Consider the following 24,334-nt stretch of genomic DNA (forward strand, 5'->3'; position numbering starts at 1 on the left):
GCAATATGCCCTATCAGGTCGACTACCACGTGATTTCTCCTGGAAACCATCGTGAACCATTCTTGTTGAATTCGTCACGATGGGCTAACTGACCTACTTCATCTTCACCTATCATCCTTCACTGGTGCCCCGCCGGTGTTTACCAATAGCGCGGGTGGGGTAACTAGTCCATTATCACCCATTAAAAAAATAGACATTAACTTATCGCATTATCATCATCATCACCTACCGTCATCACCTCATCACGTCACATCATCACCATTTGCCGGCTGCACACCTGCAATGCCGTAGGTGTTGTGGGTGATCATGCGCGGCGGTAGTCACTTACCATCAGGTGAGCCGCATGCTCGTTTGCCCCCTGTGTTGTAAAAAATACCTTCGTATGAGCCGTTATCTATTCGCTGCTGAACACAGAACATAGGCCATAGACTACCATAAGGAACGGTCCGAAAGCCATCTGTTACTACCCTCTCCTTGGAATGCATTTGAGATCATCACTCCATTTATTAATCAATCATCTATCAATTTATTGTATACTGCAATAATCATCATCACCTATTTAGCTTGCCTACTGGTGAACATAAACCCCCTTGGGGGTATTTGCCAGTAGTTGCCACACTTATCTGGCGGATTGGCAACCGAACTCAGGCTTTAGAGATGTTTTAAGAGGGACATTGCTGCCCATCCCTCGGTCTCCCTTAGTCGCTTCTTACGACACCCACGGAATAGGAAAGAGTTATTTTTAATTAAAATACTACAATAATAAATAAAATCTAAGAATTTGATAAAAACACAAGCTTAAGTTCATAATGATTGATTTACCTTCCACTGCGCATACCATACCATCAGCACAGCACCGTGAAGTCATGGCGAAACGAAACTTTTAAACGTATCATTTAACATGGGTGTAAACAACGCCCCATGTTACCGCCAAGAGAAAGAAAAAAACTGTTACAAGACCCATCAGCAGCAATTATCGCCATTTCCCACGGGCCATTGTGAATAGTTCAGTGACTTCGCGCAGTGTAGTGTAGGTACCATTGTTACTTCTTAATACAGTACAAGAGTGAAGGCTTTCCAATCTGTGTAGACGTACAACAGGCGCCATGTCGTTATTATAATTTTTGTTTGTCTATCTTCACGCTAATTCGCTTGTGGGGTAGGCAGAAAGAATTAAGTACCAATGATATTTTTTTATTTTTTTTTTACAACACAGGGGGCAAACGAGCATGCGGCTTACCTGATGGTAAGTGACTACCGGCGCCCATGATCACCCACAACACCAGCGGCATTGCAGGTGTGCTGCCGGCCTTTTAAAAAGGAATATACTCTTTTCTTGAAGGTTATGTTGTCGTATCGGTTCGGAAATACTGTTGTTGGAAGTTGATTCCAAAGAGTGGTTGTGCGTGGAAGAAAGTGCCTTGAAAAACGCACGATGGAAGACCGCCACTCGTCCAGATGATTGGGATGAAACTTTAGTTTGTGGCGGGTTGTACGGTTTTTTATTTGCTGAACTAGGTGTTTTCCGGAAGTCAATATCACTGGTTAGTTGATTAGAGTTACAGTGGTACCTCGATATATGAGTGCCTTCGTATACGAGTGTTTTGAAATACGAGATCCGTAAAAATCATATAATATTTTTATTCAATAATTGATTCTGACATGATTTTAGTTCTAATTCAGTTTTAGTTTAAGGGACTTCAAAAAGAATGGAATTCTCAATATATGCCTGAAATAAAACGATTTATTGTTATTTGTACGCAACGCCCCTAGTATTGCAGGCATTGTTCATAAGCTACAGTAACCGCTTATCATCAGGTGGGCTGTAGCGTGTATACCGCCTCAAAGGTATAAAAAAATTGTTTTATGTCAAACCGAACGATATTCCCATTTCGAGGTTCCATACAAAGTAGTGTTCAACCGAACTTTCGGTTTTGGTTCTGGTTTCGGCCTTAGTTTCAGTTTCGGCCAAAAATTTGCCGAAACTTTCCGCCGCACCGAAATTTTGTGTGTGTGTGTGTTTGTGTTGTGGGTGCGTCTAACTTAAAGTTGTTTTTTTTTTAAGTTTGCTTCTAAGAGTAAGTCATAATTTTAACATGTTTTACATATAAATATATATGACATATTTGTTACATACTTTAATTAGTGTTTATTATTACCATTTGACTATCTGTGTGTTTGTATAAATAACTGTGTAAAAAATACACTAGATTTCAGTATAGGAAGATAAATTTTAAATATGTTTCAGTAAGTTTCGGTTTCGGCCGAAACTGAGACCAAGGCCGAAAGTTCGGTTTCGGTTTCGTCTGTAAAACCTGTTTCGGTCGGACACTAATACAAACCCTTCGTATCCGATTAGATAATCTTAAAAAGGTGCAAAATGTCTCTGTAATATATAAATATGGCGTGTGAAATATTCAGGAAAAACATTGTGTGACGTTTTTTACTGAACACTGAAGTTTAAATATTTATAAGTCAATTAAAAATCTAATTTACTGTGCGTGTTTGTTTGTGATGAATGCGTAGACACGTTACTGGCTGTTATTAGTTAATTATTAAATACCTATTCATTACACTATTAATAATTAATTCACGCAATTTAGCTAACAAGATAGTATAAGGTAGGGTTGTCAACTCCAAATTTCAAAATTTCTAATATTTTAGATTTTTTTTTTATGGATGATAATAAAATGGTAAACCCGCCTGCTTTATCGGTATCTGGTGGGACACCAATGAGGGATGATAGGTGAGGATAAAGCTTGTCAGTTGGCCCATCGTAACACAGGTAATTCATTACACAGGATGATTTCAAGGGGGAACCTCATGTAGGTCAACCTGGTGGGGTATATTTTTAGCAATGGAATTATTTAATTATTGAATTTCCATTACTAACACTCCCTTCCCCTCAGGATTTGAAGTTGGAAAAAGGAAAATTTAATTTAAAAATAGAAGCAATAATGCACTGCATTTGATATCGTCACTCCATCTAGTGGAGTGTCGTTCTACACTGCGTTTACCCGTATACGGTCGCCACTCAAGAACTTTTATTCCCCATCAATTGTCGGTTCATCGAGCAATATGACCAGCCCATTGCCACTTCAGCTTGCTTCTACTTAATAATTATAATAAGTGTTAATTAATATTAAATATAGGTAACTCGATCCGTTATATTGTATGGTTTTACAAAGAAATGAAAAAAAAAAAACACAAAGCATGCATTTTTTATTTTCAAGTTAAATAATAATTAAAATACCTAATAATGTATTCGCTGACTCGAAAAGAAGTTATGTAGGACATAATGAACGACGCGTGTTATTACAACAAATGCTGTACAAAGTCAGAGATTTAATGTTATTCTCGTTTCAATACAGTGATTATATTAACGTGTGAAAACACTGTTTGTAAATATAATTCAATTAATTCGGTCAAGTGCAGATGGCGATTGCGCAAGTCTCGTTCCGCATGTAAATAATTTTTATATTTAATTGTTTCGAATAAACAACTATAATACTGTTTAAGTTAGCGCCAAAATGGTTATTCTATTTATTTTCTAATTAGAATAACACATTTTAAGAATGTACCTCGCGTTCCTAGGTTCCCATGTTAAACAGGCCGGCTTTTTTTTTTAATGGGTGATAATGGAATTGTAACCCCGCCCGCGCTTTCGGTATAGCACGCGGCTCACCTGATGGTAAGTGACTACCGCGGCCCATGATCACCCACAACACCAGCGGCATTGCAGGTGTGCTGCCGGCCTTTTAAAACGGAATATACAGATACTCTTATACCAGGGGAAAGGAACTATTATCAGTAGAGACTGGAGGTCTCATTGCTACTAACATTCTCCTTAAAAACCATCTCGGCTAATACTTGATTAATTCGACACGATGGGCGAACTGAGCTGCTTTCATCTTCACCTATCTTTCTTACTGGTGCCCCGCTACCATTCCATTTGAAATTTCCATTTACCAGAGGAAGACTTTGTACAAAAGTCGATTGCTTGGGTACCTCTGTCCCATTCGTGTTTCAACCGTGAAGCAACTGTGTTTGCATGGCTGTGTTTCGGTTTGAAGGGTGGGATATGGCGTGAATTTACTGGGTACAGAGGAATAACACCCGAGTCCTCAGGAATGGCAACGCATGGGGGGTGTCATAGGCGAAACAGTATACTCTGTTATGTCCACGGTACTGCTCATGTCTATAGGCGACGGTTACCACTTTCCATCAGGTGGACCGTCAAGCTTGTATGCTATTTTAAGTTGTATAAAAAAAAACAAATCCGTATCTATGTTCATGACAATGTAATCCACAACAATCGTAATTACAACACGCCAAGCCTCCGACCGCCTGGAGACGGTGACGTAAACGTTTCGAGAGGTAAAAATTGCAGACACTTGCTTGTTGTACGGCTAGTTCACTTAATTTTGATTGTGAAACCAATTAGATAGCGTAAACGCGTAACGGTGTTTATATGGTTCAGTTACTAAACTTATTTTATAGCAGCTGTCCTTTTCTTATGGCGATCTGAATTGGTGACTACTATAATGGGAACATTAAGCTATTTTTTTTGTAGGGTGAAAATGGTATGGTAACCCCGCCTGCGCTAACAGGATACGCTGGCGGAGCACCAGTGAAGTGTGATAGATGAGAATGAAAACAGGCCAGTTAGCCCATCATGATGAATTCATCAGGAATTAGCCATGATAGTTTCCAGGGAGGACCGCGAGGAGGTCGACCTGGTTGGGTATATTGCTAGCAATGGGATTCTCAATCTCCATTACTAACAATCCCTTTCCCCCCACATTAAGCTATTAAACACTGGAACACATTCTCGCTTGACATAAGATCTACCATAAACAAGCTAGCTTTTAAACACAAATTGCGCACTTATTTCTTAGAAAAATCGCTTTCCCTTTAAGCTTCTCCTGCTGGTTACTCTGTTTGAGTCATAGATTACTATTTGCTCTTCTATTGCAGTTGTTTTATTTCATTGTTTTATATAGTACATATTTTATGTATTTATTTACGTATGTATATATTTATTTATTCAATATATTATGTGTATGTTTATATCATATGAATTTATCAAGTATTGTTTTATTTTATTTTTTTCTCTATTCAAAAGTGCACCGCCTACGTATTTCTCTGTTTGCCCAATGGTTGACTGGTAGAGGACACTGTCCGGTGTTAAGTCCGCCAAATGTACATAGAATTTTACTGTGCATTGCAGTTTAAATACATAAAATAATTCATTAATTAATAATTATAGCATAGTACTAATTAAAATTCATTTACTAGAGGGAGACTTTGTACAAAAGTCGATTGCTTGGGTACCTCTGTCCCATTCGTGTTTCAACCGTAAAGCAGTAGTGTTTGCATGGCTGTGTTTCGGTTTGAAGGGTGGGATATGGCGTGAATTTACTGGGTACAAAGGAATAACATCTGAGTCTTTAGGAATGGCAACGCATGGGGGGGTATCGTGGGCGTAACAGTATATATATATATATATATATATATATATATATATATATATATATATATATATATATATATATATATATATATATATATATATATATATAAATAACAGTATATACTCTGTTATGTCCATGGCACTGCTCATGTCTATAGGCGACGGTACCACTTTCCATCAAGTGGGTCGTCAGCTTGTTTGCCATTTTAAGTTGTATAAAAAAAAATCAAATAGGGAAACGCATGCAACTTAACACAGGTATTGTCACGGTCAACCAATATATTTTAGTTTTTATTTACTTCCTTCTGTATTAATTACTGGAATAATTCCAGTAATACGATTTCATACGCATGCCATTTTTCTAATTTTTTTAATACAACTTAGTTTAGTTAGTTTATTATTAAAACTAAACTGATTGAAAGACAAAAAAATATCACTATTATGAATTATCATATTTATTATGAAATCAAGAATAATCAATGTAATAGAAACAATATTAAATTTCTCCTCTTAACATTTTCAATAATATAAAATTATATTAATGTAACCTATATTTGGTTAGTAACATATTTGACCAGACTCATTAAAACTTGAAACTTACTGAATTAATGAGTAATATTTGTCCAATTTATACGTTAAAACTTAGTTTCACAAAATGAAATTAATTCTTCTTAAAGTAAAGATGTAAGTGTCTCATCCACCTTATCCCTAATTCTTATTCATCTAATTCAAATACCGATTTTTTAATCAGTCTTAAGTTAGAAGAAGCTTAAAAATGATTAAGTGTAACTAATATGCTTAGTTTACATGTTTTCAACTTAACAATACTGATAAAGTTAGAAATAATATTTTATGTTTTAAAAATAAATATGAAATAAAACTTTTAAAAAAAGATAAAAAATAGGCAAGAAAAATAAAGCAATGCAAGAAAAAAGAGCAATGCAAGAAAAAAGAGCAATACAAGAAAAAAGTTATTTCTCGAAAACGTTACAGGATTTGGGAATTTGTAAAAAATATGTTCGCCTTATAAAGACGGTTGAAGAAACTTTGAAATAATATCCTCAATTGATGGATCATAGCCATTATCATCAATTTCAAACAGTTCAACATCATTACTAAAAAAATTTAAAAATATCACATCTTATCTTTAAATTTCTTTATAGCAGAATATTGATGAACAATATTCGTGTGATGTGGAATGTCTTTTTGCTGCTGTGGACGCTACAGCTTCAACTTCATGCTAGAAACTATTTTTTGATATTTCTTTAGCTGATCTTTTAAATTATTTATAATTTTGTCTTTTTCCTTTAACTGTAGATGGTTTTCACGTCTATCTCTTTCCGACCTCCTGTAGCCTTTTATTTTCCGTCCATCTGTAATTGGTAACTCTTCGAGTACGACTGGAGTCATCATTATTTGATTGTAATGTAATTGTGTTTTCAAAAACTGAAGCAATCACCGAAAGATTTTTTCTTTTCTCTATATTTTGCTATATTATTTTTTTTTTCAATCTTTTACACCGAGGAGTTAATTCTGCAATACTTCTAATTTTACCCTTCGCTTTTTTTTAACAGTAGTCTTTTTTCTTTTCTTCCAGCTGTTTCTTTTTTTATAATCTTTTTTAATCCGTTGATATTTTATTTTCTCCAATTCTGCTTTCCCTTTAACACTTCTTCTCGTTTTTTTCTCATTGAAGCTATAATTATTGCATACTGAAACAAAATTCAAATAAATTAAAAAATTGACTTACCTTGTATAGTCATTTTCCTGTCATATAGTCATTTGTCTGTCATGCAAATAACAGGAAAATGACCACAGGAAAATGACAAAAACGCACATATTATTTTTTATTTATTCTAATAACTAATATAATTAAAAACTCATCAGGTGATTCGAATTATACCTTAACTTATGAAAATGTATTATGAAAACTTAAACGATTTACTTACATTTCACTTCATAATAGCTTCACAGGAAAATGACAAAGTGCATCAACAATATGCAAGAACACGTGAAAATCCGTCTAGATCACCAAAGCAACTGTCGACATGGCGTTTTTCTCCCCACCAACCACTAACACGGACGCGGCGTATATTGAGAATTCACTCTTTTGTTTTTCACGGCAGATACAAGCGCGGCAAATTCAATTTTAAATTTAGACAGACTAATGACGTCCTGACCGTTCGCTTTAATTATAGATGAAAAATTTTAAGTTTAATATAATATTATGTTTAACAAAATACTGAATAGTTTTAGATTTATTAGTATATAATTTAAAAATAGTCAATTTAAACTTTTATAATTTATTACAAAATCCCCAAGTTATTACTAAACAAACTCCTTAAAATGGAAAATTCACCCGGCAGGAAATATGACATCTGGAACTTTTTTATTTTTTTTTTTGGTATATGAAAATCAAACATCAAGTGACCAAAGTGTGTGGATGTATAAACAAGTTATAGTACTACAGTATGAAAATATTATTAAGTTCAAATATTATATTAAAGGTACAAATATATATATATATATATATATATATATATATATATATATATATATATATATATATATATGTAATCGAAGGGTTTATAGCATATAAAAAAAAAAAATTTTTCAATTTTAAAAAGATATAAGTTTGGATCTACTACTACGATTACAGTTTATATTATTTATACATATATATGTATTATACTACTATCTGGATTTTAGAAATGCGTGCTTCGGTAGAACTCTATATGCGTCAATACACAATAAAATATCTAGGTCAAACACGCCATTGTATGTACCTGACATATGTGCCCACAGAAAACTACAGTGAGAGAATCGGACATACTAGGTTACTTGGTTATTCTTTCTTTATTATTAGATATTACTATAGCTTTATTTCCCATACTTTACAAGTTTCAAGTTTTTTTTTTACAATATTAACAAATTTAAACTAATTTTTTTTAATGTTCAACCAAACGAAAATACATTTTATCATCATTATGCTGCCCTTATCCCAATTATTATTTGGAGTCGGCGTAATATGGTTTTATCCATATTACAAAGAGATTTGGCTTTAAGTTTTACGATCGACCGCCTGTCTTGTAATTAATTCTTGGTAAACTCGGTACAATCGATCAACTGAACTAAATTCATCATCGTCATCATTTCATTGATCACTGGTGCCTCACTATTGTATACCGTTAGCATAGGCGAGTGCACTATCCCATTTTCACCTATCAAAGAAAAAAAAAACTATATTATTCACCTTACCAATATTTTCTTCATTTACAGATGGCAGAAATAATATTTCAACGACGAAAAGTAGCCATAGTGGTCAACGAACCAAATCCACTGATAATATTACTTATAATATCAATAATACAGTCATGCACGAGCCAAGTGATAAACAGAGCACCGCACTTCGTGCCGCAGACGGGGGACATGGGTGCTTTCAGTCTTCCGGAAGACACGCCTGTTGGCACACCGGTTTACCAATTAAAAGGTATCGTAATGATAAAACTCATGTTTATAAATTGATAATAAAAATAGTGGTCTCGGCGTAGAATAGGCTGTGGGATTGTCCACGGGAAAGATAGGTGTGCCCTCCTTTCCCGTGGATGTCGTAAGAGGCGACTAAGGGAATTTAATATTCGAAAGATATACATGCAGAAGTGATCGTCACTAAAGCCTTACTGCAGTTCTCAACCCGTATGCCAAGCGTGGTAACTAACTAAATCCCCCTTAGGGGGGAAGCCTATGTCCAGCAGTGTATAATTAACGGCTGGTATGGTATGGTAAGATGAAATTTTTGGAGTGACGACCTCAAATGCATTGCAGGGAGTAAGTGGATTCTGGTAGCTCAGGACTGTTCCTTATGGCAGTCTATGGAGGAGGCCTATGTCCAGCAGTGGACGGATAATGGCTGAGATAATGATGATAAAGTTGAAACTAAGCTTTCTATTTTAGCAATGCTATTATATGCTTGTTGATTCGTTTTTAAAATGTCCCTTACATTGTTCAAGGAATTGATCCAGAGAATGGCCCATTACGGTATTCAATATCTGGCCAATATTTTTCTGTCAACCCACAAACCGGTGTGGTCACATTAGCCAGAACTCTGGATAGAGAAGAGCAAGACTCGCTCGAAGTAATTATTAGTATTACAGGTAAGTTTGACTGCTTCAAAAAACGTTTAGGTACCTAATCTAACAAAACAGGGGAAAGGGATTGTTAGTAATGGGGTCTAACAGTCCCATTGCTAGCAATATACCCATATATCAGGTCGACTTCTACGTGGTTCCCCCTGGAAACCATCGTGGTTAATTCTTTTTTAATTCTTCACGATGGGCCGACCGACCTACCTCCTCACCTATCATCCCTCACTGGTGCCCCGCCAGCGTATACCGATAGCGCAGGCGAGGTTACCATTCCATTATTACCCATAAAAAAAAATCTAACAAAACATTAAAACGTTCTTTAGATCGTTAGAAAAACTACATTAGTTAACGTTTCTCTTGCTTTTGGATTTGGGATTCCAATACATCCCCATATAAAATAAGTGTGGACAGTGACAACCTTCCAAATATAGTAATAATAATAGATTTTGGCCTTTTTCAATCAATTTATGGAATAAGCTCCCTGCCGAGGTTCTCCCAAGAGACTACAGCATGGGGTTCTTCAAAAAGGGGGTAAAGAGGTTTCTTCAGGGTCGGCAACGCGCGCGTAATACCTATGATATTACGCGCGCGTTGCAGGCGTCCATGGGCTATGGTAACCGCTTATCAACAGGTCGGTCATATGCTTTTTTGCCACCATAGTGGTATAAAAAAAGCTTCAAAAACAGAAGGAGGTCCTCAATTGACGACTTACTTCTCAACCTCCTTCTTCCTCAACCAAATACAATTGTATTATTTTATATTTATTTCCTCAGAAATTCATCATTTATAAACCGATATCATTTTTTTTATTCTAATAGGGCTCACTTTCAAATTAGTTCCATAGAAACTTTGAATTCAATTCAGTAGTTAGGTTTTTAATTAGTTTTGACATGTTTGAAACCGATTTTTTATTAAAAAAAAAGATATGACTACAAAAATGATCGAGCGTGAATTTTCAATTACACATTAAAAGAAATATGAAATACTACTCATGTTATTATTTATTTATTTCACAATATTCTCCATATGATAACGGTATCAGGAGTTAAGAATACAAACCACTCCTTATCGCCCCAAAGATGTCATAAAAGGCAACTAAGAAAAGAAAGCACAATACAAGAATGCAAGAGTAAACATATTCTAAATAAAACCCTCTATTGTACCGCCTGGAAAGTGGAAGTTGTAAGCTATATCCACGTCTAATAGTGATAAATAGGTTCAAAGCAAAGAATGTAGTGGTATTAAGAGTAATGATTAATATAAATTTGTTTAAACTCCAGATGAAGGCGTTGCGAACACAGAACCCAATACCGTGTCGCTCCGCCGCGTCATACCCGTGAAGGACGTCAACGACAATCCGCCTGTTTTCCACAACCGACCCTATATCGTCAATATAAGTGAATCTACTCCTATAGGGACAGAAATTGAGGTTTCTATCAAATTCCTGTTGCAAATATTTAATTTAGATAATATATTGATATATTAGTAGTCATTAAAAATAGACGATTAAAAAAAACTTTGATTCAGATAAAATATTGGCTTAAATTATTCTTTGAGCTAGAAAGTTCCATTTAGCTAGAACTCAATTCCGTAATTTTGATACAGTAATATTAAATGCTAATTGATGTTGTATTCAATTTTACTTATAATACTCTAATTTCATATATTTATGTTAATTTTCGAATTAGACATTTGAAAAGTCAGTTAACAATCGATCCAATTAAATTAAATAAGATCCCATATTTTGTTCATTTGTTAAACGAAACAGTTTATGAATCTATTATTTCTGTCAGGTTACACCAAATATTATTGTAACGGACCGCGACGATGATATTAACGCTAGAATACGAGTGAAATGTACAACGAAAGAAAAAGGAAGCGATTCCGAAGCATGCAATACGTTTGGCATCGTCACTGATATGGTAAGCTTATATGTTGTTATTATTCAATCGAAGTCTACATATAGCCAATTCTATACCGTTTTTTGTGTCTTTTATATTTACCTATTGTATAGAAAGCTTAATAGATACTTTTTTAAATCACAGTGATAACAAAACCTTATTCTATTTGTTAAATCAGATGTCACCGTAGATAAAAGAAATTATCATTCTTGGAAAGAAAAATATTTTAACCTTTTTATACATTATAAATTAAGAAGATGTACAGGAAAGAAGTAATGGAAATAATACGATAGTCTAACTATATATAAAGCAATGTGCATACAATAACAGTGTTAATTATTTTAACAAAATTTCAGATTTCACCCAACGAGTACCAAGTTCGAATTTTCCTCAACAACCCATTGGACTTCGAAAGTAGGTCAGCGTACGTAATTAGCTTAGAAGCGTCCGATTCATCTGACAGACCACTTCGAGCTACTGCAAGTGTCTCAGTTACGGTGGCTGATGTTCAAGATCAACCACCTTCTTTTACCAATGCACCATATTCAGCAACAGTACCAGAAAATACACCACCAGTATGTACGAAATTGTGTAAAATTAATGTGATTTAAGGAATCAAATGCAATATAATAACTCTTACTAGAGAACTAGAGAATGTTACATTCACAACAGTAGCTGAAATTAAACTTGATACCTTGTAACAAAAACAGGATAATGGAATACAAATACATAATTTTAAAATTATTCCGTTATATCTTGTAATTTACAAAATAAGAATAATCTATAATATTATTTTAACATATTTATTACAGAATACTAGTATAATGGAAATCATAGCAAAAGATGGTGATACTGCCAATCCCCGTCCAGTATTACTGACGTTAGAAGGTGATACAGAACAATATTTTAAACTATTACCTGATAGAGCCATAGGTCGTTCTGTATTAGTCACTTCAGATATACCAATAGACCGAGAAAGCGACATAGTAATTCAAAATGGAGGCGTGTACAACTTTTTTGTTAAAGCCACAGAGTTAATAAATAATGAGGTTCCATCTGATTACACTGTAACGCCTGTTACTATCATTGTCACAGATGTAGATGATCATGTTCCAAAATTTAATAAAGAAGTCTTTGATATATCTATACCAGAGAACATCGAAAACGGGAGCCCCATACCAGGTTTATCGATATACGTCGAAGACAACGATATCGGACAAAATAGCAAATATGATTTGAAATTACGAGATGTATATAATTCAGAAGGTGTTTTTGCTATAAGTACAGAATATGGTGAGGGAAGAACACCAATTAGTATCAAAGTAAAAGACTCATCAAAACTTGATTATGATGTTGATGATGAAGAACAAAGACTTTACAGTTTCGATATTGTATCTTCAGTAGGTAATTTAGAGTTATCATCTGCTCGAGTAAATATTAAACTATTAGATATGAATGACAACGCACCAATATTTGAACAATCAAGTTATAAATTTAATGTATTAGAAAATGCAACTATTGGAACTAAAATTGGTGATGTGCAAGCAACAGATAAGGATTATGGCATATTTGGTGAAATAGATTATTTTTTGACTGGGTTTGGTTCTAATTTATTTAAGACTGATAGCAGCAAAGGAGGTTTATATGTAGCGCAACTACTCGACTATGAAAAACAGAAAAGCTATAGTTTAACACTTCTAGCAAAAGATGGTGGAGGTAAAGGTACTACAACTAGTATATATGTAGATGTATTAGACGTTAATGATAATGCCCCATTATTTGAGTCTGTGGATTATAGTAGAACTATTAGAGATGGTGCTACCAGCTTTGAACCTCAATTTATAATAAGGGTAAGTAATAATAACGTTTTATATTAGAATAATTATAATTTCAATGTAGGGATATAATATGTATCTTCGTTTATAGGCGAGCGATGCAGATGGAGTATCTCAAGGAAATGGTCAAATAAGGTATACACTGGAATCTGACAATAGTATCACACATAAAGGCAACGTATTTGGAATAAATGAAAAGACTGGAGAAATCACTATTGTGGATAAAGTAGAAACTATGGATACACCTAGAGGACAATATGAACTTGTTGTTAGAGCTACAGACTATGGTAAGGTTTATTAGCATTTATATTGTGGTAGTATTTACATATTCGTTATAAAACTAAAAGAACATTTTATTTTTGATATATATTTACAGGAAATCCGCCACTTTATAATGAAACAAAAGTTTATATTCGTGTTGGTGTACCTGGAAATCAACGCCCAACTTTTAAAGGAAATTACCATCACTATAAATATACTGTAACCCAAAGAAATCCCGAGAGTAATGAAGACTACACATTCGATTTAAATCCCATGAACTACAAAGCTAGTATCAGAGAAGATGCAAAACCAGGAGAAAATGTAACAATGGTTATTGCCAGTGATCCAGATGGATTAGATAATCTTTTGACATATCATATTGTTTCCGGATCAAAAGATAACTTTGTTATTAATGAAAAGTACGATAATATTTTTTGAATTTGGTTACTCAAGTTAATAAAATTATTTATTATAATTTCTATTTTCTTGTAATTTCAGGACTGGATTGATAACTGTTTCAAATGACGCTAACCTAGATCGTGATGTAAATGCTGATAAATATGAAATTCTTGTGTCAGCTGTAGACAGTGGTATGCCAGTACCCGAAACTGCTACTACTACAGTATTTGTCACCATACAAGATGTTAATGATAAACCACCCAAATTTAATATGACAGATTCGACCACATATATCTCAGAGAAAACAAAACTTGGCGACTTAGTGACTACAATATCTGCTTATGACACGGATGTTAATGCGAAACTAAAATACAGTTTAACAGAACCTATGAAAGCTTTCTCAAAAGCTGGTGTTCAGCTTAAACCAAATTCCCCATATGACTACAAAAAAATATTTCGAATTAATGAAGATACTGGAGAAATATTTGTCAACGGAACGTTGGATTATAGTCAAGCATCCATTGTTATTTTAACTATCAAAGTTGTTGATATAAACGCTGAACTTAATAAAGATAAACAATTTGCTTATATTGAACATACAATATATATTCAACCATACGCTGACAAAAATCCACAGTTTACAAACCCTGGTTGGTCAAGTTCCAATTCAATAATATACCATAAAATCAAAGAAGAACAACCAATTGGTAGTACGATTCTAGTTTTGACGGCAGAAGATCCTGTTTCTGGCCATGTGATAACAAATTTTAAAGTTATAAATTCAGGTACTGGATTGTTGCAAGTTGATCCTTTGAGTGGACAGGTGGTTTTAACGAAACATTTAGATTACGAAGAGCTAACAACATCTAATTTGACATTAACTGTTAAAGCTACTAGTAATGATGGTAGTAAGCATAGTATTGGAAAAATAATAATAGAAGTTGAGAATTTAAATGACAATCCGCCATTGTTTGAAAAAGAGGTAAAGTCAATATCTTATTGTTTTATTAAAAATTACATATCTAATTTAAAACCGCAGTTTTTTTTTTTTATATAATTTGGACGATAATTATTATGTTTTAGCTTTACAAAGTAAGTGTATTGGAATCGATCAAGCATCCTGAACAAATTGTGACTGTAAAAGCAACAGATGCAGATGCTGTATTGAGTGAAGACGACAAACTCAAAGGCTACGCGGATATCCGATATACAATAAAAGGAGAAAATTCTGATTTGTTCTCTATTGACAATGTTACTGGAGTAATTAAGGTAATCTTAACCATCACTTAATTCATTTGTATTTCGATAATTACCAAATATACAAACTGAAAATAATTAGAATAATAAAAAGAAATTAGTCGAAAAAAAATAAAATATTTTGAGCCTTCATTCGCGTCTAATTTTAAGGTAAGTTAATATGAGAGACGTTACATTTTCTGTCGTTTTTCGGTTTAGGTTTCTTTGAAAAATACAAATGCTATTCATTCCGATTTCAATACTCTTATGCAGAACTGATGTTCACTCAAGACTTCCTATACCACTGTATTAGGTTCACTGGAAGGGATATTTTTTAAAGATAGGTTCACCTTTGCTTACTTTGCACTAAAACATACAGTATGTTTTAATGCAAACGTTCTCGGCGTAGAATCACAACGCGATGGACAGCAGTCTATTGTGGAATGCTCTTGCTCGACTATGAGCAGAAGTAGATGGAGACGCATAGCGAGGACCTCAGTTGCGAAGGAGGGCCTCGTCGACGATCCACTATCATCATAAAAACCACGGCCACTCTGTCGATAGTGTACAACTGAAGAGAGAGAGATGTTTTAGTGCAATAAAGATTTTTTTTTTTCTTTTAGATAGCACCGAATAAGACTTTGGACCGAGAGCGTCAATCGGTTTTGAGATTAACAATAGAAGCTGTTGATACTCCAAATGGCGGTGCTGATCGTCTAAAATCGGAAACTACAGTGTTGATAGATGTGTTGGATGTTGACGACAATGCACCGTCCTTTGAGAAAAATGTCTATACTGGTAAGCTTTTTTTTTTATTTTTAGAAATACCTGCTGTATTACCAGTTTATAAAATGAGATTTTTTTTAAATTAACTCGTAATAATATTTTGTTTGATATTTTTTAAACTGCAGTAAATATGATATCAACTTAGATTATATAGATAGAGTGTCTCCATAGAAATGCTTCGAGAAAAGCGGGTCAACTTTTGCATACAATTTTGCACGATAAAAGAGTGATTGCTCTATAACTTTTATGTTTATTAATTTAAACCGATAGTTATTATATTAAAATACAAAACTTAGCAAAACAGGATATATTTACGTTTTTTGTTATAAAACTCAACTTTTGTTATCGTTACGTTATTCAGATCTTTATTCTACAATAGAGTTTATAAAATAAGTGATCTCAGAACTGTGTGGTATTATGGTGTATTTAATTTAATGAAATAGTAATCTACTTGCAAGCAGAATAAGTGAAATTATTATTATAGTATTTTTTAAAAGATCAATGTATATAAATAATTTTAACTGATAATTTTACAGCTGTCGTGCCAGAAAATGTGCCAATTGGGATTAGCATAATTAATGTAACTGCTACAGATCCGGACGAAGGACTAGGTGGTGAAATTAGATATGATTTTCTAGATGAAGGTGAAGCAAATGGTAAGTTTTATAAATTTATACTAAAAGATCAACTTAAATTGAGCAGAATATGTGCGTGTGAGAGAAGGAGAGAGGGAGAGGGAAAGGGAGAAAGAGGCATGGTTAGTATTGAAAACTTTTCTATTGCTAAATTTATTTTTACCTCAACGATGAGATGGAACTCAGTTTTGCGAAATTTGATAACTTAGTGTTTTTGATTGTGGACAATTCACACATTTTTGGTATATTATTAGTAATAAATTATATATTGCTTAATATTAAAAATATTATATGGAAATGTCTGAAACAGTCTTCTTCATTGACATATATACAATAACATAGACCTTTTTACCAATAAGTTCTCTTGTCACTTGCTAAGCATGCGTTTTCTTATTAATTATTTCACAGTACTGTAATATTTTGTAATAATAAACTGTGTCACCACTCCTTTATCCCCAGGATGTCGTAAAATCGTATATTGTTTTCCTCTGGACATTGATGGCGAAAAAAAGTCATTATCCATTTTGATATCGTCCATATCGGTCGGATATCTATTTTAAAATATGTTAAAAGTGTATTTTTTGGATAACAGACTTAACATATTCTTTATTGGACCAGTATATATGTAAATACTGTAACTAAAGTATATAGATATTGCTATATATATATAACTTATCTCTAAACCAGACGAGTGACGATAATACGATTTTTTTTATGCGACTTAGAATGACAAACAAGCTGACGGCCCACTTGATGTAAACTGGTAACCGTCGCCTATAGACATGAGCAGTACCATGGACATAACAGAGTATACTGTTTCGCCCATGATACCCCCCATGCGTTGCCATTCCTGAGGACACAGGTGTTGTTCCTCTGTACCCAGTAAATTCATTGCCATATCCCACAATAAAAACTGAAACACAGAAACAATAATGGGACAGAGGCGCTACAGACAGCTTTTGTACAAAGTCTCCCTCTGGTAAATCTATTAATATCGAAGTTTAATATTGGTTTCTCATAATTTACTGTACTTACACCAAATTTACTATACTTTTTTATTACACGAAACTAACTAGACCTTTCATTTCAGATTCCCTATCATACATCCTGAATCCATGTTTTACCCTATCCTACAGGTTACAAAAATTTTATAGCATCAATTCAGACAGTATTTTCATTTCAGGTTTCTTCACGATAGATGCAATGACAGGGGAAATAAAAACACGTAGAGACTTAACAGGTCGCGGTCGGACGGACCCGTACCGGCTGCTCATTGGCGCGACTGATGGTGGGGGGCACACTGGGGACAGTTCTTTGTCGCTATACATTGGCGATGTAAGTGCCAACGATGGTGTTCCCAGGTTCATTAGGCCGGCAGCGGGTGAGGTGTTGACTGTAAGCGAGGTAAGTAATATTCATTACATACATACATACATATCTGTCACGCCTGTCTCCCATTATGGTAGGCAAAACAATGGAACGCCAAATGTTTCGATTCGAACAAACCTCTTTCGCTTCTTCCACATTCATCAATTTTTTCATACACGCTCGCCGGTATAAGTAATATTCACTGTAATAATAAATTATTGTCAAAAATACCTAATAATAATATATCCTGTTATTTTCCTTTAATATTATAAATGTGAAAATTTCTAATAATGAATAAATGAATGGATGAATTTTTATTACTCTTTCAAGCAAAAACTATTTGACGTTTTAAACGTATTTGATAACCTATTAGTTTGGTAGTTTTGTTTTTGATCCTTATTTTGTTTTCTTTTTATACAACTTAGAATGGCAAACAAGCTGACGGCCCACCTGATGGAAAGTGGTAACAGTCGCCTATAGACATGAGCAGTACCATGGACATAACAGAGTATACTGTTTCGCCATGATCATGCAATTATCATACTAATATAAATAAGTAGTTACCAAAAATAATTTTGAGTTTTATGTTTTGTCACTGAGGACTCAGGTGTTATTCCTCTGTACCCAGTAAATTCACGCCATATCCCACCCTTCAAACCGAAACACAGCCATGCAAACACAACTGCTTCACGGTTGAAACACGAATGAGACAGAGGTACCTAAGCAATCGACTTTTGTACAAAGTCTCCCTTTGGTAAATCTTGTATGTAGTTTTTATCATTAATTCTTTTTTGTATTAAAAATCAACCTATTCTGTTTCATCTTTGTGAATGTTGATTACAACTATAATTGGATATAAGTTTGCAATCTATTATAAGTTTGCAAATGCTATTGTTGTATGCTATTGTTAAAAGATTTGTTTGTAATCTGTTGTTGTACCACAAAAATAAATAAATAAATAAAAAAAATGAGTACATGGATAGGTCATACCCTAACTTAGTACATCTATCAGCCTTTAACTGTCCATTGCTGAATGTAAACCTCCCAAGGGGCCTCCCTTAGCAGGTTTGCCAGTTTTGTACGAAATTTTACTTTTTTATGAATAAGGGGGTATTATTAGTAGTATATATTTTTTTACAGAACGCTACCATTGGATCGACGGTATTCCAAGTCGTCGCCAGCGACCCGGACGATCCCACCCAACCTTCCGGACAGCTCTTCTATTCCATCCAACAGAGCAACGCTGATGCTAAATCGTTTGCTGTTGGTAAGTAGAATATATTTAATAAATAGATATTTTTTTATATCACTGAGGTGGCAAACAAGCATACGGCCCACCTGATGGTAAGTGGTTACCGTAGCCTATAAACACCTGCAATACCAGAGGCATTACGCGCGCGTTGCCGACCCTGAAGAACAATTTTAGACAATTTTTTTGCATTACTTACAATTGCAATAGAGATGTTTCCTCCCACGAACACTCAGGTTATGGAATGAGCTCCCTGCCGAGGTTTTCCCAAGAGACTACAGCATGGGGTTCTTCAAAGGGGGTAAAGAGGTTTCTTCAGGGTCGGCAACGCGCGCGTAATATCTCTGGTATTGCAGGCGTTCATAGGCTACGGTAACCACTTACCATCAGGTGGGTCGTATGCTTGTTTGCCACCTCAGTGGTATAAAAAAAACAGATATAGATAGGCATGCACAGTGAAAAAAGATGAAAGAATACAATTTGCTTTTTAATAATGAAGCTCATTACTAACAATTTTCACAAATAGAAAAATACGCTCAAAGTTTCAACTAAATTCCAGATCCACGATCGGGTATAATAACGACCCGCCAGTCGCTGGATCGTGAGCGTAAAGCGTCGTACACACTGGTGTTACTGGTGAGTGACAGGGGACAACCGCCGCAGCAGAGTACGAGGATAGTGACGGTCGCTGTTGCAGACGTTGATGATCACAAACCACACTTTGGGAGAAACTTGGTAAGTCGTATTCATATTAGAATATCAAATCAGCCTTTAACTGTCCACTGCTGAACATAAGCTTCCCCCTTGGGGGGTTATTCCAGTACTTGCTACGCTTGGCAGGCGGATTGGCGACCGCAGTCAGGCTTTAGAGATGTTTTAAGAGGGACATTGCTACCAATCCCTCGCTTAGTCGCCTGTTACGACACCCACGGGAAAGGAAGGGGTGGCCTATTCTATGCCGGGACCACACAGCCAATATTAGAATATATTATTAATCAATTTCTATTACTGTGTTGCCAGAATTTAGAGCAATGTACCACATTTCGTCATAGTCGTAGAATACTGACGGATCTGACGAAGATTACATATAAAGATCCGTCAGTATTCTACGACTATGACGATTTGGTAGTGCAGAAATGACGTGCAAGATCATCCAAACGTCTGGAAGGGAATACTTAATAATAAAACCGTCTATAGTACTCTATTCCTGATTGATTTATGTAAGCTATTTGTTAATGGATGACAATGCAATGGTAACCTCGCTTACGCTAATGGTATAGGCTGGCGGGGCACCAATGAGAGATGATAAGTGAGAATGAAAAGGCAGATCAGTTAGCCCATTGTGATTAATACACCTGGAATTTAGCACGATGGTTTCCAGAGGGGACCACGTGAAGATCGACTTGACAGGGTATATTGCTAGCAATAAGACTGGTAGTCCACATTACTAACAATCTCTTTCCCCCCAATTCCAGCTGAGCCTGCGTCTCTGCACGCGTGGTGTGTTACCCCTTTTGAATTAAATTTTTTTATAAACATCTTAGCGGATGCTTACATTGTAAAAGATACCTACGTCCTGAATTTTAGCTTTCAATAATTAATCAAGACAAACGATTTTATAAGTAGTTTTTTTTTTTTTTGATGGGTGTAAATGGTATGGTAACACCGCCTGTGCTAACGGGATACGCTGGCGGAGCACCAGTGAAGGGTGATAGATGAGAATGAAAACAGGCCAGGTAGCCCATCATGATGAATTCATCAGGAATTAAGTATGATAGTTTCCAGGGAGAACCGCGAGGAGGTCGACCTGGTTGGGTATATTGCTAGCAATGGGATTCTCAGTCTCTATTACTAACAATCCCTTTCTCCCATTTATAAGTAGTGTAGCCCTGGTTTTCCTATGAATAAATAAATAAATAAGTAAAGAAGGTCGGAGCAATATCCTGTTAAATAAAGTAATAATATGTTTCATGACTGAAACAGTAATACAGTACTTCTTTTAGCTAATAAACTTGTAGATGTATATGCCACATTGTATAATTTTAAAAGGGAAATTAATAGAATAATTAATGTTTTCTTTCCACCAAGGATGACCCTCCATTATTAATGACAATCAAAGAGGAAGTACCAATAGGAACAGTTGTTGGAATATTCGAAGCAATCGACGAAGATATCGGTGACAATGCTGCAATCGACTACGCAATTACAGGTAATGGAATTATATTTTTTCTCAAACATGCTTGGAAATGTGAGCATTATTTTGACAATCTTCTTCGAGATAAATCAAAATTGCCGTACTGGCCAGATACATGCGGGCAGCGGCCGGCAAAAGTTGTATGAAAATCCATATCTGTCGTGTTTTGCGGCCAGATAAATTACTATGTAAACTGTCCTGTAATTTAAAAATGGAACGACCTTTTACTTCGAAACATGGCTACCAAGGAGGTAACTAATAAAAGGTTTTATTTAAATTTTGAACTGGCTTGCAAATAGAAAGCTGTTTATTGAAAAAAAAAAACAAAGGAACATTATGGCGCGTGAAAAAATATTATTGTTCGTTATTCGTCATTGAACTTAAAAAGTAAAATTGTGTTTTTGATTTCCGCGCATTGTTTGAGAAAAATACTATACAAGCCTTGGTCACAACTAGGTATTGATGGGCTCACGTATGTGTGCCTCGGCTACGCCTCGGCCAACATTTGCACATTCGTCCATCAATACCTCAGTTGCTGGCCGCTGCAGTATTGTACTGTTATTTACATGGTCATCATCATATCACCCGTTATAGTTAACGGGTTCCACTGCTGAACTAGATCTCCCCCATAAAGCGAGTTTTTACCGGTAGTTGCCATATTTGGCAGGCAGGTTATCAACCACAGTTATCCTTTGGTAATATTTTAAGAGAGACGATGCTGTCGTTTTCTAGACCATTAAGTTCGCTTAGTCGCTTATTACGACACCTACGGGAAAAGTAAGAGGCCCATTCTTTGCCGGAAGCAAACGACGGTTTTTATTCACATACTCGTAGATGTAATGTATTAGTCTTTTAAGGACCTGAAAGATGAGAGATCTTTGCAATTATGTTTCAAGTATTTCATTAATAGAAACGGTTGGTAATACAAGCTTCAAACTTTATTTTTATTTTATCCTAAATACCTATGTGTAAATTTAAGTTGTTTGCGAGGAGACATAAATAAATATATTATTATTATTATAAACTAACTTCAATGTTATTTGTAAAATTCCAAAACATTTAAACTTCGAAAGAAGTTATAATTACAGAGATTTGTCTACGCAATGTCATACTTTAAGTATAATCAAGTAATTTAAACCTAAACTGGTAAATTTCAAAATCATTGAAAATTTTTAGATATTACGTACGTAAGACATCAAAAATATCATTAAATTAGCTAAGCTAAAACCATACGGCTAGGTAAATTAATAAATTAAATTAAAAAAAACTAAGTATATTAATAAATAAAATCTTTTTAGCTGGAAATAAACTGGGTCTAGTGAAATTGGAAAGAACGAACAACAGTAAAGCAATGATAAAAGTAGCCGCAAGATTGGACAGAGAAGCAATATCGAAACTGTTACTTACTGTAAAATGTTACAAATATAATACTAAACCTAAATTAAATGTAGCTTATAATAGATTGGTAAGTATTTATAATTCGAAAGATTGTTTTTGTTTTTGTGTTTAGGGTAATACTGTTTCTCCATTAACACTTCGCTACTGGAATACAAAACGTAAAGATGTCTGAAAGGCCTTTTTTGTTATTGATTTCACATCGTTTTTATTTTTAAATATTTCAATTCATGTTAGAGATTGGATACTGATTGGAAATGGAGACTTAGACTGCGCTAACGGTAAACCAGAGTAGTTAGCGCAGGCCGGGCTAACATTCCATTATCATCAATTAAAAAAAATGGCAACGCATGAAGGATATCATGGGCGAAACAGTATACTCTGTTATGTCCATGGTACTGCTCATGTCTATAGGCAACGGTTACCACTTTCCATCAGGTGGGCCGTCAGCTTGTTTGCCATTCTAAGTTGTATAAAAGGAAATTATAATTATTTATTTATTACCATAATGTTTTTAGTACTAAGATGAATTAAATATGCCTTGTTGAAGCAACTAGAGAGATGTTCAAACTAATTTCTTAATATGATAATACATTGCAGGATCCATCTGAAATCCAAATACTAATAAAAATATTAGACGTCGACGACCATCTTCCTGAATACGAAAGTGCCAATATGACTATCGGAGTACGTCTGAATGTACCAATAGATACAAACATTGCAACGATCAAAGCGATAGACAAAGATCCCGATGCATTAGCAATAAATTATAAAATAGTCAATATGAGTTTCGAATCACCAATTAAAACGAAATCGCTAAATAATATAACAGATGTTATTGTATTAAATAACGTTACTGGAGAATTGAAAATTATGAAGAATCTGATCCATTACGCTGATGGAATATTCAGGTGAAGGTTTCTGTTCATAATCTTGCTAGTGGCTTAGATCTACCAGAGGGAGACTTTGTACAAAACTCGATTTTGTTTGCGATTGCTCTACCTCTGTCCCATTCGTGTTTCAACCGTGAAGCAGTTGTGTTTGCATGGCTGTATTTCGGTTTGAAGGGTGGGATATGAATTTACAGAGTACAGAGGAATAACATCTGAGTCCTCAGGAATGGCAACACATGGGGGTATCATGGGTGAAACAGTATACTCTGTTATATCCATGGCACTGCTCATGTCTTTAGGCGACGGTTACCACTTTCCATCATGTGGGCCGTCAGCTTGTTTACCATTCTAAGTTGTATAAAAAAAATCTTCAAAATCAAAATGAACTTAAGTGTAGTTCTTTTTTGTTTGAAAATTGTCACAATATTGTACACTCTTTTAGCCGCTGATATCGATACTCTTTTCCACTTTGGGTGTTGCTGGAAGAGAACTCTTTTAGAGTTAAGTTAGTCTTTGTACATTTACTTAGCTCTGTCATATTTTTATGTATTATCAGTGTGTATA

The 24,334-nt window shown here is 34.7% G+C and overlaps 1 protein-coding gene across 1 annotated transcript in view; it reads left to right on the plus strand.

Moving 5' to 3' along the window:
• LOC113510214 (cadherin-23) overlaps window positions 1-24,334 on the plus strand; it is a 32,977-nt gene that overhangs the window by 4,621 nt on the left and 4,022 nt on the right. The window contains exons 2-19 of the mRNA XM_052895407.1: window positions 8,753-8,963; window positions 9,484-9,627; window positions 10,899-11,047; window positions 11,412-11,540; window positions 11,876-12,094; window positions 12,332-13,369; window positions 13,446-13,641; window positions 13,731-14,034; window positions 14,114-14,996; window positions 15,098-15,283; window positions 15,874-16,048; window positions 16,573-16,692; window positions 17,855-18,075; window positions 19,180-19,306; window positions 19,848-20,023; window positions 21,377-21,497; window positions 22,781-22,947; window positions 23,478-23,788. Coding sequence (XP_052751367.1) covers window positions 8,753-8,963; window positions 9,484-9,627; window positions 10,899-11,047; window positions 11,412-11,540; window positions 11,876-12,094; window positions 12,332-13,369; window positions 13,446-13,641; window positions 13,731-14,034; window positions 14,114-14,996; window positions 15,098-15,283; window positions 15,874-16,048; window positions 16,573-16,692; window positions 17,855-18,075; window positions 19,180-19,306; window positions 19,848-20,023; window positions 21,377-21,497; window positions 22,781-22,947; window positions 23,478-23,788 — 4,877 coding nt within the window. The remainder of the gene's footprint in view (window positions 1-8,752; window positions 8,964-9,483; window positions 9,628-10,898; window positions 11,048-11,411; window positions 11,541-11,875; window positions 12,095-12,331; window positions 13,370-13,445; window positions 13,642-13,730; window positions 14,035-14,113; window positions 14,997-15,097; window positions 15,284-15,873; window positions 16,049-16,572; window positions 16,693-17,854; window positions 18,076-19,179; window positions 19,307-19,847; window positions 20,024-21,376; window positions 21,498-22,780; window positions 22,948-23,477; window positions 23,789-24,334) is intronic.

This window comes from Galleria mellonella, unplaced genomic scaffold, assembly GCF_026898425.1.
Source record: "Galleria mellonella isolate WM207_F2 unplaced genomic scaffold, CSIRO_AGI_GalMel_v1 utg117, whole genome shotgun sequence".
Lineage (NCBI taxonomy): Eukaryota > Metazoa > Arthropoda > Insecta > Lepidoptera > Pyralidae > Galleria > Galleria mellonella.